Below are 17,500 nucleotides of genomic sequence, written 5' to 3'. Positions count from 1 at the left end.
AACTAGAGTGGAGCCGCCCGAAGGGCGAAGACATTCTAGTAACTATACGTGCAATAAGGCTGTTTCATTGACACGCTGTGCCAAGTGCCAACGGCAAAGAAGCTCAAGGTCATTCGCAGGGTATACAGGGTGGGTCAAGGGATTGTCTGGAGATTAGTCTGGGTAATCAGCACAGTGTGTGTGTGTGTGTGTGTGTGTGTGTGTGGGGTCTATATATGGACATGGTACAGCCCACCGATGTCCAGAGCCAGCTATAAACCTGGCCCGTTTTACATAACACACACACACACACACACACACACACACACACACACACACACACACAATTACAATTTACAATTTAGGCATTTAGCAGACGCTCTTAATCCAGAGCGACTTACATTTGAGCAAAAACAAAAGCATGGGAATACATCACATAAAAGTATTTATCATGAAACATGCGTAAGCTAAGAAAGTAACAGTGGAATATCTATATAGTGAAACTATACACACATAACACACACACACACACACACACACACACACACACACACACACACACACACACACACACACACACACACACACACACACACACACACACACACACACACACACACACAAAATGGGAGTAGGGCAGAGGGAGTCTTTTCTGGGCACTGTGCCACTTTGAAATGGATTTTTACAGCCGTACATTTAGTGCATGTTTGGAAGAAAGCGGAGGTGTCATCCTATAGCTTTTAAAACCCATTTTGGGGCGGGAACCCCTTTTGGTGTTAGCACTATGTTAATTTAAACTAAACTGCACGAGGAAGCTCGCTATGAAGATTGCGTCTTCTGACGTGATCACAGAAGCATTCAATAAACTCACAGGCAATCTATTGGCTGGGTCTGAGACTAATGTGCACCTTAACCACCCCCCCCAGGCGAAGGTGATAAAAGGTGTCATCCAACCAATTAGTCTTCACTTTTGTGTAACTTCTCATGAAGATCACTGCATTGCACAAAGTCTCGATTTCAGTGTGTTTGAGTTTCCTAGGACAGGAGCGAATTCTGGTTCCAAAAACTGCACCACTGGTGAGTTCCTGACTTTGAGGTTAAGAATATTCCTTTCATAAAATTCTACTTGTTAGTCGGACGGCCAGAGAACGGCCCTGATTATATCTAGCGACAACTAAGCTATTTCTAGCTACAGTTACGCTAGCTTCTAGCTACAGCTACACCAGCTACTAGTTGGTAGGCCAGCACACGGCCCTGACTAGCCATAAGCCTGCTACAGCTAAGCTACTAGCAACTTAGCTTGGTTCCTGCAAAAGGACGCCGGTGTTAGCTACTGTTAGCATCCCACTAAGCTACCCTCCCCAGCTACCACTCCTGCTATCGGCCTGCAGAACGCTAAAGCAGTGATGGCGGGGAAGAGCAGAAACCAACGTCGCAAGGCTAACGACAAGCCCGCAGTGCTGCAAAAGCACTGTGAGACATGCTCCAACTGGATGGCCGGCGAGGACAAACATGAGGACTGTGTCCGTTGTTTGGGCCTGCAGCACGCCCTCGACGCCGTTCATAACCCGGGTGCCTGCTCCCTGTGTGACGGCGTCGATGCGCGCATAATAGCCCGCAGGCTAGTACGTGCTAAGCAGTTTTTCGACGGGGCCATCCGCCAACCAGAGCCAGCAGACCAACAAGAGGTGGACGGTCAATTGGCAGAAGAGAGACGGGACGCACTAGACCCCGCTCGTTACTCTGAGGGTGATTATGTTAACCTACCGTCTACTACCCGCGCGAAGCGGGCTGTTAAAAAAGCCAGACGAGCAGCTAAGAAGGCTCCGGCTGACGAGGTTGCGGCTACGGCTGCCGACATACCGCACGTCCCGCCTCGCCAACGTACGAGGCGCGCGAATCACCCTCCCCCCGTCGAACAACACGACGATGATGAAGAACAGTCCTCGGAGGACGACCAGAGCCAGAGCTCCAACGATGGCTCCTCTTCTGGCTCCTACTCTGAGGGCTCGTCCGAAAGCTCAGACTCTGACTCTGAGGGACGCCTCAGAGCCACTCTCATCGCGGGAATGCAACCTCGGACGGCGGCCCAGACTGAGCCCGCAGCTGCGGAGGAAACCGAGCAACAAAGCGCAGCGCCCGACGCAGCGCCCCAGGCCGATGCTCAGAGCCGAGCCCCTGCTCGGTCCCAAGTCGTCCTCGAGATGGACAAGTCAGCGCTGATCGATGTATTCAAGAGGGCCACCGAGCGCAGCGGTCTGACATGGCCAGCTGAAGCTACCCCAACGGCGGCGGCTACAGACACGGCCTGGGATGGTTTCGGCGACGATCCGGACGCTCCCCGGCCAAAACAAATCCTACCCTTGGCTAAAGGTTTCACGGCGGCGCTCGGCGAATCCTGGGTACACCCCTACACCCACTCTTTCCAACCCACACATAAGAAGGAGCTTGATTGCGTCGCCATGAAGAAGGTGGGTCTGGAATCTCTGCCTGATATGGACAGATTCCTAGCTTCTCATCTCCTGCATGTCCCCGAAGTCGCCCCACCGAAAGAGCCTAAGTTTACATCAACACATGAAAACGACATGTCCACTATGACAAAGAAGGCATACGCGACGCTGGCGGGCTCCGTAAAAGCCATCAACGCCATCACACTACTCCAGGGCTCTGTCTCTCACATATTTAAAACATCGGGAGAGGCATTGGATCTGGAGCAGATCTACGAGCTGCGGAGGCTCCACAAAGAGGCGCTTGCGCTGACAAGGTACAATACAGAGATGACTGGGAAAGCAATGGCCACTCTAGTAGTACTGGAACGGGCTAGGTGGTTAAACCACTCCGAAACCAAAGAAAGAGCCACTTTCCTGGACCAACCTATCCTGCAGGATAATCTTTTCTCTGGCACAGTAGCCGATCTCACGGCCAGACACGAAGACAGAGAGAAGAAAAAGCAAGCAGCGCAAGCTTTCATGCCAACAGAGAAAAAGCCTCCGCACGTGAGTAAAAGAAATAGATCCTCGTACGGCCGCTCTATGAACCGGAGGGACAACGAGAGGGAGCGTGGCTCCAGACCTCCTTTCAAAGCTCCGGCGGCTGCTAGGGCCCCCTCTGCTTCGGGTGGCCAGTACCAACACCAACGACAGGATCGCAAGAAGGACACCGCGACCCACGGTCAGCCTCCTCCCGCGGCGGCGGGACGGAGGCGTCATCGCCACCCGAACGCCAACAGTAAACAACAGCGTAAATGACACTGTGCCGAGCCTCGGGGAGGCGTTGATAAAATCCGCCCCCCTCCGCCCCCACGTTCTGGGGAGAGCTTACGCTCGCAGCGTAGGCGTAGCAGCCTCGGGCTGCACGCCACTGGCGCAGAGTGTACCGGACAAGATGGATGTTGTTGTTGCACCAATTTTTGCAGAAAAAATGTCGCTGCATACTGTAACTCCCCTGTCCCCCTCCCTGATTCAAATAAAGAGTTTGTATGGTACAAAATGTTTGAATCCTTGCCAGAACACACGGGGTATGAGCCCACTGCCACGCAGACCATTAAAACGGCCCGCGGCAGTCGGACGAAACGCAGATATACTGACAGCTCCTTGGAGCTCTGCCAAGAGGCACAAGCACCATGTCAGTTTGATGGCCCCGCCGCTAGGGGGCGCCATTTTACCACGAAAGGGCATGGTGCCAGTATTAACTCATATGACACAATGCCTTCCGCGAGAGGCACCCACTCTGACTCAAAAAAGAGTAGGGCTGACAAAAAATCCTCTGACAAGGTGCGTTTCAAAATGGATAGAGTGCGGCGCACACACCTGGGTGGTGGACACAGTGAGAAAAGGCTACAAGCTGCAATTCTCAGCGGAACCACCCACATTCGAGAAGATAATATTCTCTCAAGCAAGCGGACAGGCAGCCGTCATTTTACAGAACGAAATACTCTCCCTGCTGGCCAAAAATGCCATTCAGGAAGTACCTCCAGATCAGAGCCTGAACGGTTTCTACAGTCGGTATTTTCTAGTAAAGAAAAAGGGGGGGGAATGCGTCCTATTCTGGACCTCCGAGCCCTCAACCGATATCTGAAGGATTTTCGCTTCAAGATGCTGACAAATGCGGCGCTGTTACGCATGATACGCAGGGGGGATTGGTTCACATCAGTGGACCTCAAGGACGCCTATTTTCATGTTCCGATTTACCCACCGCACAGGAAGTTCCTGCGATTCGGGTTCGGAGGAAAGGTTTACGAGTACCTAGTTCTCCCTTTCGGGATGTCCTTGAGCCCCCGAGTGTTTGTAAAATGCACTCAGGCGGCCATAGCCCCTCTGAGGCAACGGGGTGTTCGCATAGCGAGCTACATCGACGACTGGCTCCTGCTTGCGCAGTCAGAGAGCGAGGCACGACTCCACACCAGCTGGGTAGTGAGTCACCTGCAGTCACTGGGTTTCAGTCTGAACTACGAAAAGAGCGTGCTTATACCAGCGAGGTCGACAGACTTCATAGGTATAACACTGAACTCTGTTTCCCTCACGGCTCGGCTGTCACAGGACAGAATGAATTCCGTTCTGAGGTGTGCGAGTTCGTTCCAGGTGGGACGCAGGGTCCCTTTTCGTACGTGCCAACAGATGGCGGGACTCATGGCTTCTGCTATAACCGTGTTACGGTTAGGCAGACTATACATGAGACCTTTTCAGAGGTGGATGCTCTCTCTCAGGGTGCCCAACGATCGTCGTCATCGCCTAGTCACAGTCCAACCGGAGTGTGTATCGGCGCTACGTCCATGGAGAGACAGGTCGTTTCTTTCAGAAGGAGTGTCCATGGGTCTGGTCGTGTCGAGGAAGATCATCACTACGGATGCCAGTCTGACTGGGTGGGGCGCCACCCACGAGGGCAGAACTGCCAGAGGAGTGTGGGGCGACGAACTAAGGACCGCCCACATCAACTACCTGGAACTGATGGCAGTATGGTTAGCCGTACGACACTTCAAACCCCTCATCAAGGACTGTCACGTCCTGGTCAGGACGGACAATACGACGACCATGTGCTACGTCAACAAGCAGGGGGGACTGCGGTCCCGCCTGCTGCACACACTAGCACAAGACCTGACTCTGTGGTGCGACGCACATTTGAGCTCGATCAGAGCCTCCCACGTCCCGGGGATAGAGAACAGGGGGGCGGATCTTCTGTCCAGAGGGAGGTGCCACTATGCGGAATGGTCCCTGCACGATGCGGTGGCAGCTCAGCTCTGGGACAGGTTCGGCCGCCCACAAGTAGACCTGTTCGCCTCAGGGGAGAACGCGAAATGCCCGGAGTACTTTTCCATAACGGGGCAGGAGTCCCTGGGCCTGGACGCGCTAGCGCACGCCTGGCCCAGAAGTCTGCTTTACGCGTTTCCTCCCATTTCCCTGATATCTCCAGTCTTGGAGAGGGTGAGAACCCAGAACCTATCAGTAATACTGATAGCTCCGGGGTGGGGCTCCTGGAGGTCGGAGATATCGCCTCTCCTCTACGACCATCCGTGGCAGCTCCCGCTGCGCAGGGATCTGTTGACGCAAGCGAGAGGGGAAATCTTCCATCCACGGCCGAAAGACCTGGATCTATGGGCCTGGCCCGTGAGAGGATGAACCTCGATGCGGAAGGCCTGCCACAGAGTGTCATTGACACTATACAGAGTGCGAGAGCTCGATCGACTAGAGATTCCTACGACGGGAGGTGGCGTGCGTTTGAGAAATGGTGTCTACAGACACAGGCGGTGCCTTTCCAGGCGTCTGTGAAAGTCATTCTGTCTTTCCTTCAGAGTCTGATGGACAAGGGCCTGTCCTATAGCACCCTGAAGGTCTACCTGGCGGCTATTTCAGCCTGCCATGTTGGATTCAGGAATGGCACTGTCTGGGTGCACCCTCTAGTACGTCGGTATATGACCGGTGCAATGCGCCTCCTCCAGGTACCGAAGTCTTTGGTTCCTTCATGGGACCTCGCGCTGGTTTTGGACTCCTTGTCTCGACCACCGTTCGAGCCTTTAGAGTCGGTGGAGCTGCAGTTTTTGTCATTGAAAACGGCGCTACTGCTGGCACTGGTGACTGCTAAACGGGTCGGTGACATTCACGCTTTTTCAGTGAGCGAGGAGTGCACGCGTTTTTCCGTGGACAGGACGAGGGTAGTCATTACGACCAACCCGGCCTTTGTGCCTAAGAACCAGTTGACCACCTGTATACCGGTGGACCTGGTGGAATTCTGTCCACCTCCCTTTTCCTCGGCGGAGGAGGAGAGGAGGCATACTCTGTGTCCTGTGCGGGTTCTGCGGACTTATATCGACAGGACGGCGGCACACAGGACGACGACACAGTTGTTTGTGTCCTGGGGCCCTAAGACCTTGGGAAAAGCTGTATCCAAGGTGAGGATCTCACAATGGATAGTGGAAGCCATTGAACGGTCTTACTCGGCGAGGAGTTTGCAGCCTCCCATAAGGGTGAAGGCGCACTCCACGAGGGGTATGGCGACATCCTGGGCTCTGTCCAGAGGGGTGTCTATCCAAGAGGTATGTACGGCTGCGAGCTGGGCATCCTCCTCGACGTTTGCCAATTTTTACAGATTGGACGTGACGGCTGCGCCAGTGGCGCATGCTGTCCTCAGCGTGGCTTCAAGGTAAGGTTCGGATCTATCGGGCCTCTGTGTGAAGTGGCTCTGGATCCGGGGTTCCTTCTTTTTCACTCCGTCACCCTACAGGCAGGGGTCGAGGCCCGTGGGTCTAGACTTTGTGGTGGCAAGAAGGGAGTGTATCAAGTCTTCATAGCGAGCTTCCTCGTGCAGTTTAGTTTAAATTAACTATAGGTTACGAAGGTAACCCTGGTTAATTAAATAAACAAGCGAGGAAGCTCGCCAAAACGCCCTTCTTGTAGGCAATGCCTCATGAGAAGGTTCCACATGTTGAAGTGAAGACTAATTGGTTGGATGACACCTTTTATCACCTTCGCCTGGGGGGGGGTGGTTAAGGTGCACATTAGTCTCAGACCCAGCCAATAGATTGCCTGTGAGTTTATTGAATGCTTCTGTGATCACGTCAGAAGACGCAATCTTCATAGCGAGCTTCCTCGCTTGTTTATTTAATTAACCAGGGTTACCTTCGTAACCTATAGTTTTTTCATAAAACACACACACATTTTGCAGTTTAGTGGTTTCTTCCCGACAGCAGAGATATTCATATTGATTTATATTCATATTGATAATCATAATCATCGTTGGCTATAAGGTCCACTTTATGTTCTACTGTCCCTATAGATGTGTTAATAGAGTCAAGACTCAGATTTGATGTGGTTCAGTGACGCAGAGATCTTAACCCATTCTGACCGGGCACCCATTTTGGTGTCGGCATCATGTTATGCTTTAGCTATTGAAAAATAGCAGATCTACAAGCTCATATCGCGCCACCGAGTGGCGCGATACGAGCTTGTAGGTCTGCTATTTTGGGTTAATGGGTTAATAATGAAACTGTCAGGATGTAATAGACATTTTTAGAATCTGATCTCAGGTCAGAATGGGTTAATGTCTTTCATAACAACCCAATGTGCATTCATTTGCTTTACGAGAAGGGTTGCGAGTAGCGCTAAGCCGATAAGCGATTCATTCAACTGAAAAATATAGATTTTTTAAAGCTTTCTGTGTCACATGACTACATTCACAAACATTACGCGGCAATACGGGTAACACGATTGTATAGATTATTTTCCAACACAACTAAAATGCCTTCACTTATTATATTATCCCATTCTGAGCGGGCACCCATTTTGGTGTCAGCATCATGTTATGCTTTAGCTATTGAAAAATAGCAGATCTACAAGCTCATATCGCGCCACCGAGTGGCGCGATACGAGCTTGTAGGTCTGCTATTTTTGAAAAATCGAAGAGCGACTGACATTTCTAGAATCCGATCTCAGGTCAGAATGGGTTAATCAGACCAGTGTGTGTCCAGTGGAAACCTCGTATGAATCTGATCTCAGGTCAGAATGGGTTATATTATATGAATAGCTTCCATGCAAAATACTCGCCAGCAACTTTAGATTATTGACCCGAGTTTCCCAATGTGGATCAAAAAAAGATTAATGGGTGGATGTGTGAGAGCGCGTATGCGTACGTGCAGCCGTGTGCGTGTGTTTGTGTGTGTGTGTGTGTGTGTGCGTGCATGTGTGTTCGTCACCTGGCTTTGAGGTTCTTCAGTCGTGCTTCCAGGTCGTTGAGCAGGTTGACTTTCTTACAGCACTGAGAGCAGTACACGTCCAACTGCTCGCTGGTGTACAGAGGACGCATCTTCTGAGGGGTCTGCCCCGCACTGCGCACACACACACACACACACACACACACACACACACACACACACACACACACACAGACACACGCACACACACACACACACACACACACACAGTCGGAATTATGGATGTTAACAATTAATCGAAAATCGATTCATCGTGGTTATGAATTACAGTTTTCTGAAAAAGCTATGTTTCTATGTCAGTCGTTCTTCGATTTTTCAAAAATAGCAGACCTACAAGCTCGTAGCACTAGGAGCTTGTAGATCTGCTATTTTTCAATAGCTAAAGCATAACATGATGCTAACCCCAAAAGGGGTTCCCGCCCAAAATGGGTTAAGTAATTGAAAATTCTGAGGTTCCGCCATTGGGCGATTTCTGTAAATGTAATGCCGTCTTGCGCACGCGCACAGCCAAGGAACGCACATGTGGGCCGGTTTAAAAAAAAAGAATCCCCCCCCCCCCCGCCTAGCTAACCGGTTAATCGATCGATAAGGTTATCGATTATCAATTGGTGAATGAATCGATAATTTGCATCCCTTACTCACCGACATGTTAGGCAGTATTCAAGGCAGCTTTTTCAATACTAGTATGGATACTACAAATGAGGATTCTTTCCAGTGCGTAAGGCAGTGGTTTTCAACCCGTTTCAAGGCCCATTATTTATTCAGCTTTTGAGCCACGGACCACCATTTGATGACATTTAGCCTCTCAGACCCAAAACGAAAGAATATTTCGTTGTCATTGGATGAACATGTTGTCTACAATTCCATGCTTTTGGCAAACGTTGATCAATAATAACAATTCTCACATTCTCTAATTGTGTATTTCTATTCACGGTATTTATTTTTGTACTGTACTTTGTGTGATTTGCACTGTTTTATGTATTGTACTCTTCTGTGATATGGATCTCCCTGGGTCTGAAATAAAGCATTGATTGATTGATTGACTTCTTGAAAAATGAAGTAATGCAGATGTTTTAACAGTAATGTAACTCTCGAGAGTCCATTTGGTTTCATTTTTACGCACTCGAGAGTTAAAAATCTAGACGGGTCCATTTGGTTACCAACTCTCCATCAGTCAGCTGGGGAGTCACCACCCGGAACTAGGGCATTAACCAACTAGAGTCACCACCCGGAACTAGGGCATTAACCAACTAGTCACCACCCGGAACTAGGGCATTAACCAACTAGAGTCACCACCCGGAACTAGGGCATTAACCAACTAGTCACCACCCGGAACTAGAGCATTAACCAACTAGAGTCACCACCCGGAACTAGGGCATTAACCAACTAGAGTCACCACCCGGAACTAGGGCATTAACCAACTAGAGTCACCACCCGGAACTAGGGCATTAACCAACTAGAGTCACCACCCGGAACTAGGGCATTAACCAACTAGAGTCACCACCCGGAACTAGGGCATTAACCAACTAGAGTCACCACCCGGAACTAGAGCATTAACCAACTAGTCACCACCCGGAACTAGGGCATTAACCAACTAGAGTCACCACCCGGAACTAGGGCATTAACCAACTAGAGTCACCACCCGGAACTAGGGCATTAACCAACTAGAGTCACCACCCGGAACTAGAGCATTAACCAACTAGTCACCACCCGGAACTAGGGCATTAACCAACTAGAGTCACCACCCGGAACTAGAGCATTAACCAACTAGTCACCACCCGGAACTAGGGCATTAACCAACTAGTCACCACCCGGAACTAGGGCATTAACCAACTAGAGTCACCACCCGGAACTAGAGCATTAACCAACTAGAGTCACCACCCGGAACTAGGGCATTAACCAACTAGAGTCACCACCCGGAACTAGAGCATTAACCAACTAGAGTCACCACCCGGAACTAGAGCATTAACCAACTAGTCACCACCCGGAACTAGGGCATTAACCAACTAGTCACCACCCGGAACTAGGGCATTAACCAACTAGAGTCACCACCCGGAACTAGGGCATTAACCAACTAGAGTCACCACCCGGAACTAGGGCATTAACCAACTAGAGTCACCACCCGGAACTAGGGCATTAACCAACTAGTCGACTACCGACCTTACCTACCTCATGCTCTGATGAAGGCTGCATCGCCGAAATGCGTAAGCGTTCCTTTTTGTGCCAATAAAGAAATGGAAATGAGTACTTTGTCCGCCGTTTGTTAAATGTTTGGATGTGCTACCTTTTTGGATGTTTTTTAATTCCTATTTTTTTTATGTATACTGGATTTGCGTTTAGCACTCCACTGAGAACCATTGCTGATGCGCAACCTCTTTTTCTCATTTAGTCGACTACCTTGTTGGTACTAGTTGACTAGTTGATAAGAAAAAAATAAAAATAATAAAGTTTTTTCTTTTTCTTTTTTGGGGCCTCAAAATCAGGTAGATTATAGTTATGGTCACCAATGTACACAGTTTTTTAAATGTACAAATATTTATTTCCAAAAACGGGTGCGTAAAAAGTGGTCCCATACCTGGAGGGCATCGACGAGGCCAGGTCAGAGATGTGGTTGTTAAAAGTGGTCCCATACCTGGAGGGCATCGACGAGGCCAGGTCAGAGATGTGGTTAAAAGTGGTCCCATACCTGGAGGGCATCGACGAGGCCAGGTCAGAGATGTGGTTAAAAGTGGTCCCATACCTGGAGGGCATCGACGAGGCCAGGTCAGAGATGTGGTTGTTAAAAGTGGTCCCATACCTGGAGGGCATCGACGAGGCCAGGTCAGAGATGTGGTTAAAAGTGGTCCCATACCTGGAGGGCATCGACGAGGCCAGGTCAGAGATGTGGTTAAAAGTGGTCCCATACCTGGAGGGCATCGACGAGGCCAGGTCAGAGATGTGGTTGTTAAAAGTGGTCCCATACCTGGAGGGCATCGACGAGGCCAGGTCAGAGATGTGGTTGTTAAAAGTGGTCCCATACCTGGAGGGCATCGACGAGGCCAGGTCAGAGATGTGGTTAAAAGTGGTCCCATACCTGGAGGGCATCGACGAGGCCAGGTCAGAGATGTGGTTGTTAAAAGTGGTCCCATACCTGGAGGGCATCGACGAGGCCAGGTCAGAGATGTGGTTAAAAGTGGTCCCATACCTGGAGGGCATCGACGAGGCCAGGTCAGAGATGTGGTTGTTAAAAGTGGTCCCATACCTGGAGGGCATCGACGAGGCCAGGTCAGAGATGTGGTTGTTAAAAGTGGTCCCATACCTGGAGGGCATCGACGAGGCCAGGTCAGAGATGTGGTTGCGGTTGTCGTCCTCCGGACACGGGCTGCTGGGCGTGAACTCCACGTCCTCGCCCTCGCCGTAGTCCTCGAACTGCTCCTCCCCCGAGATGACGGACGCCAACGCCGAGCCAATCAGCTGCCCGCCGGGACTGTATATATACACGCGCGTCGCACAATATTAGGAAGCAATAAGCGCGAGTTAACGAGTCATTAATTTGAGACCCGAGGTGTGTGACGACATAGTGTGCGAGCATGCACTGTACGGTATACAATCAACAACAATGCGGTCTGTGCTCACGCCTAAATTAGCTGCAGCTGTGGCGTTAACGTCATATTAATGTCAGCCTGTCGTGTTTTATTATTTTACGCGGCACGGCTGACTTCGTCAGAGACCTAAACAAAACACCTGCGGTCTCCGAGGCTACTAGAGACGAGACAGCCTGATACTGTACATGTCTTCAATGTTTTTCGGCCCAAGGACCCCCTTTAGCTGAGAGAGAGAGATGAAGCAGGGACCCCCCCCCCCCCCCCCACACACACACACACACACACACACACACACCCACACGCACACACACACACACACACACACACACGCACACACTAGTATGTTGTATGGCTGACAGTTAAAACGGGTGCTAAGACAACGTATATCGAATAGAAAACAGTTCCTATCTCACAAAGACTTGGCAGCCCCCTTGTAGTAGTAACTCTAAAGCCCATTCTGACCTGAGATCAGATTCATACGAGGTTTCCACTGGACACACACTGGTCTGATTAACCCATTCTGACCTGAGATCAGATTTAAAAAATGTCAGTCGTTCTTTTAGATTTTTCAAAAATAGCAGACCTACAAGCTCGTATCGCGCCACTCGGTGGCGCGATATGAGCTTGTAGATCTGCTATTTTTCAATAGCTAAAGCATAACATGATGCCAACACCAAAATAGGTGCCCGGTCAGAATGGGCTAAGGACCCCCTTTTGAAGAAGACCCCTAGCTGGCACACATTATTAACACACACACACACACACACACCCTCACACACACACACACACACACACACACACACACACACACACACACACACACACACACACACACACACACCCCTGTCCCCACGTCCCCAGGTCACAGAGGTCAGAGGTCACTGACCTGTCAGAGCCGTTTGCGTTCTCGCTGCTGCTGTCCATGTCACACTCTCCGTCGCCCTGCCCGTACGCACTGCATTCTGGGTAAGGCCGCGTGCACATGATGATGGGCGGCCCCAGCCTGGCTTCGCCGTTCTGCAGGAGAACACACACGCACACACACGCGCGCACACACACACACACACACACACACACACACACACACACACACACACACACACACACACACACACACACACACACACACACACACACACACACACACACACAGTTATTGATTGGCTGCTGCAGAGTATTGCCTCTAATAGCTTCATAGTACAATGTCCTCTTTTCCGTAGATGTTATCTCCTGGAGAATATCAACACTGGAGTGTGAGACGAAATAGTCACACGAGAGAGACTGGGGAACAAAAATCGCTGCTTTTTCGCTTGGAAAGGAGCCAGCTTAGGTGGTTGGGGCATCTGGTTAGGATGCCTCTCGGGCGTCTCCCTAAGGAGGTCCTCGAGGTACGACCCACTGGGAGGAGACCCCCCCCCCCCCCGGGCAGACCAAGGGTCAGATGGAGCTTGGGATTATATCTCCAAAATGGTCTGGGAACGCCTCGGGATCCCCCGGAATTAAGTTACGAATGTTGCTCTATGGAGAGGAAAGTCTGGAGCTCTCTGGTGGAGCGGTTGCCCCCGCGACCCGACGACGGATAAGCGGTTGAAGATGGATGGATGGAAAGAAATCTCTTGACCAATTAGGAAAATAGCCGATGGTTGTGGTGCGGACTAAAAACAAAGCAGTGGCTCGGCAACTCACTTTTGAATGCTCCAAAAAGTGGTGTGGACTCTGCCATCCACTTGACTTAGTTAAAACATTTCTTTTAACTAATAATATCTTCATGAATTGGTTGTGGTGTTCGTTGTGGACGGCCCTGTAGGCTTATTGTTCTCCTTCATCCCTCCCCTGTCCTTCCTGCTTATCTTTTCCTCTCTCACTCTGCTTAAGGATAAAGCATCTTCGTTAAATCTCTGATCCGCAATCGGCTCTCTCTGTACATCGTGGCTCAGTGCGAGACTTAACGAGTCTTCATGTTATCCACTTAAACCCTTGCCTTAGTGAATTGGACCCGAGTTGGCTCTGTACTGTATTCCGTAAGAGTGTTTGTATTAACCCATTCTGACCTGAGATCAGATTCATACGAGGTTTTCCACTGGACACACACTGGTCTGATGAACCCATTCTGACCCGAGATCAGATTCTAAAAATGTCAGTCGTTCTTCGATTTTTTCAAAAATAGCAGACCTACAAGCTCATATCGCGCCACTCGGTGGCGCGATATGAGCTTGTAGATCTGCTATTTTTCAATAGTTAAAGCATAACATGATGCCAACACCAAAATGGGTGCCCGTTCAGAATGGGTTAATTACCCTCGAGGCCCACAGGTTGGGAATCGCTGCCCATGCCTATATAACTAAAAAACATCGCATGGATGCACCTGGGACGTATCCTCAGTGATGTATCCTGAGGTCATCTCTCATTTGAACATGTGTGGAAGAACAACACACACTCTTCTAGACCGGTGGTTCCCAAACATTTTAGCCTGTGACCCAAAAGAGAAATGTCGTCTCCCCGCCGGGGACCAAAAACTAGTGAAACTAGCACATTTACAAGCTTGTAGATCGGCTATATTCACTACTTTTATTTTCTAATTTATGGAATTTCATCGATTTTCCGTAGATTTCTTCATGAAATTACAAAAAAAAAAAAAAAACAATCATTGCATTTTGTTTTGAATTGATTTAAATGTTTGCTCTTTTGGGAATGTTTTTTTTCTTTTTTTTTTATGTTTTGAAATAGTAATAATAAAAAATAAGGGGGGGGGGGGGGGACCAAAAATGAAGGGACCATTAAAAATCGGTCCGAGTTGGGCCCAGTGTTATTTCAGGGGTTGTTTAACAGTGTTTAACAGTGTTAAACAACACTATTGTAAGGTTCTGATCAGGCGATGGGTTGTTGATTTGCCTACTTCAGTCTCTAATTCTGCATGTGCTTCCAGGGAGCCCCCCCCTTCTCTGTCTCTCGATCAGCTCACACCCCAGTAATCACAGAGAACAGAGACATACAGTACAGTGCTCTGTGTGTTTTGTTGATGCTCAATTAGGGCATAGCAACAACAAGAGAGAAATAAAACAGAAAAAGACAGAAACGGCCATTCATTTTTCAAGGATTCACAAAAACTATAAATCAAAGCCATGCTGGGGGAATCACGACCATAAAAACCTTTGATTCTGTGTGTGTGTGTGTGTGTGTGTGTGTGTGTGTGTGTGCGTGTGTGCGTGTTTTAAAAATGGCCGGCTGGGTTGATGATGCACCACCCGGGGGGAAAGGAGGGGTGTGGACGGAGGGCACAGAGGATGCAGCGTGTCCTAGATCTGTCAGAGCGAATGTGTGTGTGTGTGTGTGTGTGTGTGTGTGTGTGTGTGTGTACGTGTGTGTGCATGTGAATAATGTATGCAACTGTCTGGCCTCAAGTGAATGTGGTATACAGCGTCCCACCCGCCCCCCCCCCCCCCCCCTCCCCCCCCCATAACATAAACACATGCTCACATTTGCATGACATACACGACAACAACAAAATAAGCAGCTGCTCTCGCTTAGCACAAACGTGTGTGTGTGTGTGCGCGCGTGTGTGTGTGTGCGTGTGTGTGTGCGTGTGTGTGCGTGTGCGCTCGCGCAACATTCCAATGGAATTGGCAGGGTACTATGTGTCTTAAGGACAGCATTGTCCTGTACCGTATAGCATTTTTTTGTTCATACATCATCAATAATCCACACGCTGCTGCGCTGTCTGAGACTCTGTGGAGAGGAAATTAATGCATTTCTGAAAAACGAATGTGGAAGAAAGGAAAGGTGAATCGAGGTCAGTAGAGAAAACAGAGGAGGGAAAATGGGTTTTAAAGTGTTTCTGCACGACAGTTTCCACCCCCCCCCCCCAAAAAAACAAAAAAACAAAAACAGACAGTGGGCCGGGACCCATTTTTGAGTGGTGCAACCACTCCCTTACGGAGCTACAGTATGTGTGTGTGGGTGGCTGCGGGTGGGTGCGTCTGAGCACGAAAACAGCACGGTTGTTTTTCACCACCTGCATGTGCGCAACCTAACACACACACAAACACACACGCACATATTAACCCATTCTGAACGGGCACCCATTTTGGTGTTAGCATCATGTTATGCTTTAGCTATTTAAAAATAGCAGACCTACAAGCTCGTAGCGCGCCACCGAGTGGCTGCTATTTGCTATTTGTGGCGCGCTATTTGCTATTTGCTATTTGGCGTCTGCTATTTTTGAAAAATCGAAGAACGACTGACATTTTTTTTAGAATCTGATCTCAGGTCAGAATGGGTTCATCAGACCAGCGTGTGTCGAGTGGAAACCTCGTATGAATCTGATCTCAGGTCAGAATGGGTTAACTGTATATATGGTGATTTCAGGTGTGCCAGTACAGTACAGTACAGTAGAGGGACCCCCACACGGTCATTTCTCAACCGTTTCGGACGCGGGGCGGCTCGCCGGAATGGCCGGCACCCTGGGTGCGTTCCTGTGGGTCTGTCCGTGTCGTCCCCCCCGGAGTTGCACCACTCACGTCACACAGGTGTGATTTTTTCTTTCTTCTACTTTATTTTTCTCTCTCAAAAAAGATTTTCCCCCAAATAAAAATTTAAAATGAGAAATATTCAGAAATGAAATGATTATCAAAAGAAGTTTATAAATAAATTACATGAACTTAAAAAAAAAAGAATAACCGTGAAGTAGTGAACATAGCAGATCTAAATACAAACACACTGCCTGTGAAGCTTGTAGATCTGCGATCTGTTTGTAGAACAAAGCCAAAACATTTGAAGCGAGAAGTAGACAATGGCAGTAAATCGGATTTGACAAACACTTATCCTGCTGTTTTTCCGAGGCGACACTTCATTTGCACTGCAGGGCGCACCGTGGCCAGGCATCAGTGGCGTGCACAGACATTTAGAGGGGCAGGTGCTCAAGTGAAAAAAAGGGCACCTTGTGCAGCGCATTTTCGGGCTGGAACCCATTTTGGTGCTTTAGCTATTGAAAAATAGCAGATCTACAAGCTCGTAGCGCGCCACTCGAGCTTGTAGGTCTGCTATTTTTCTTTAATCGAAGAACCACTGACATAGTAACATAGCTTTTAGATTGTGGGGGCCTAAATAATATAGTAGAAGCGTTTTTTTATCAAGATTTGATCAATGTCACCGCATGGTCCACACACTACAAATTAAGAAAAAGAAAAAAACCTTTTTTTTTTCTTTTTTTTTTTTAAGAGCAAAATTGCCAAAAGGCCACTGCCAGGCATCATGATTGATTGATTGATAATTTTATTAGGCAATAAAATGCAAACAGCACATGCAGGGTACATGCAGTAAAGCACATTTGGTCCAAAAGGACAGCACCGAAGAAAGACCTTGCGGTCCATTCGGGTCCCATGCATTCATTCACAATGACAATAATAACAACAATTGGGACATCTCTTCTTTGACCGGATGACAGTGACAGGTGAATTTTCTGTCCATTTTGTGATTTGCTTGTTTGATTGTTTTGAGGGAAGGAGGCAAGGCATTCCACACCGGAGTGTTAGCATCATGTCGTGCTTTAGCTATTTAAAAATAGCAGATCTACAAGCTCATATCGCGCCACCGAGTGGCGCGATATGAGCTTGTAGGTCTGCTATTTTTTTTAAATCGAAGAGCGACTGACATAGAAACATATAGCTTTATCAGAAAACTGTCAGGGTGTAGAAGACGTTTATAGAGAATCTGATCTCAGGTCAGAATGGGTTAA

General features: G+C 49.0%; 1 protein-coding gene across 1 annotated transcript in view; it reads right to left on the bottom strand.

Annotated features, from left to right (window-relative positions):
- Positions 1-17,500, bottom strand: part of rab11fip4a (RAB11 family interacting protein 4 (class II) a) — a gene marked incomplete at both ends in the record, with an annotated part of 83,421 nt that overhangs the window by 12,923 nt on the left and 52,998 nt on the right. The window contains 3 exons of the mRNA XM_083779154.1: positions 8,165-8,296; positions 11,481-11,648; positions 12,620-12,783. Of these exons, the coding sequence (XP_083635280.1) occupies positions 8,165-8,296; positions 11,481-11,648; positions 12,620-12,783 (464 nt within the window). The remainder of the gene's footprint in view (positions 1-8,164; positions 8,297-11,480; positions 11,649-12,619; positions 12,784-17,500) is intronic.

The sequence above is a fragment of the Protomyctophum parallelum genome (genome assembly GCF_964188405.1).
Source record: "Protomyctophum parallelum genome assembly, chromosome: 13".
Taxonomy (NCBI): Eukaryota; Metazoa; Chordata; class Actinopteri; order Myctophiformes; family Myctophidae; genus Protomyctophum; species Protomyctophum parallelum.
Note: the sequence above shows the minus strand (reverse complement) of the source record. Positions and strands in the feature narration are given on the sequence as shown.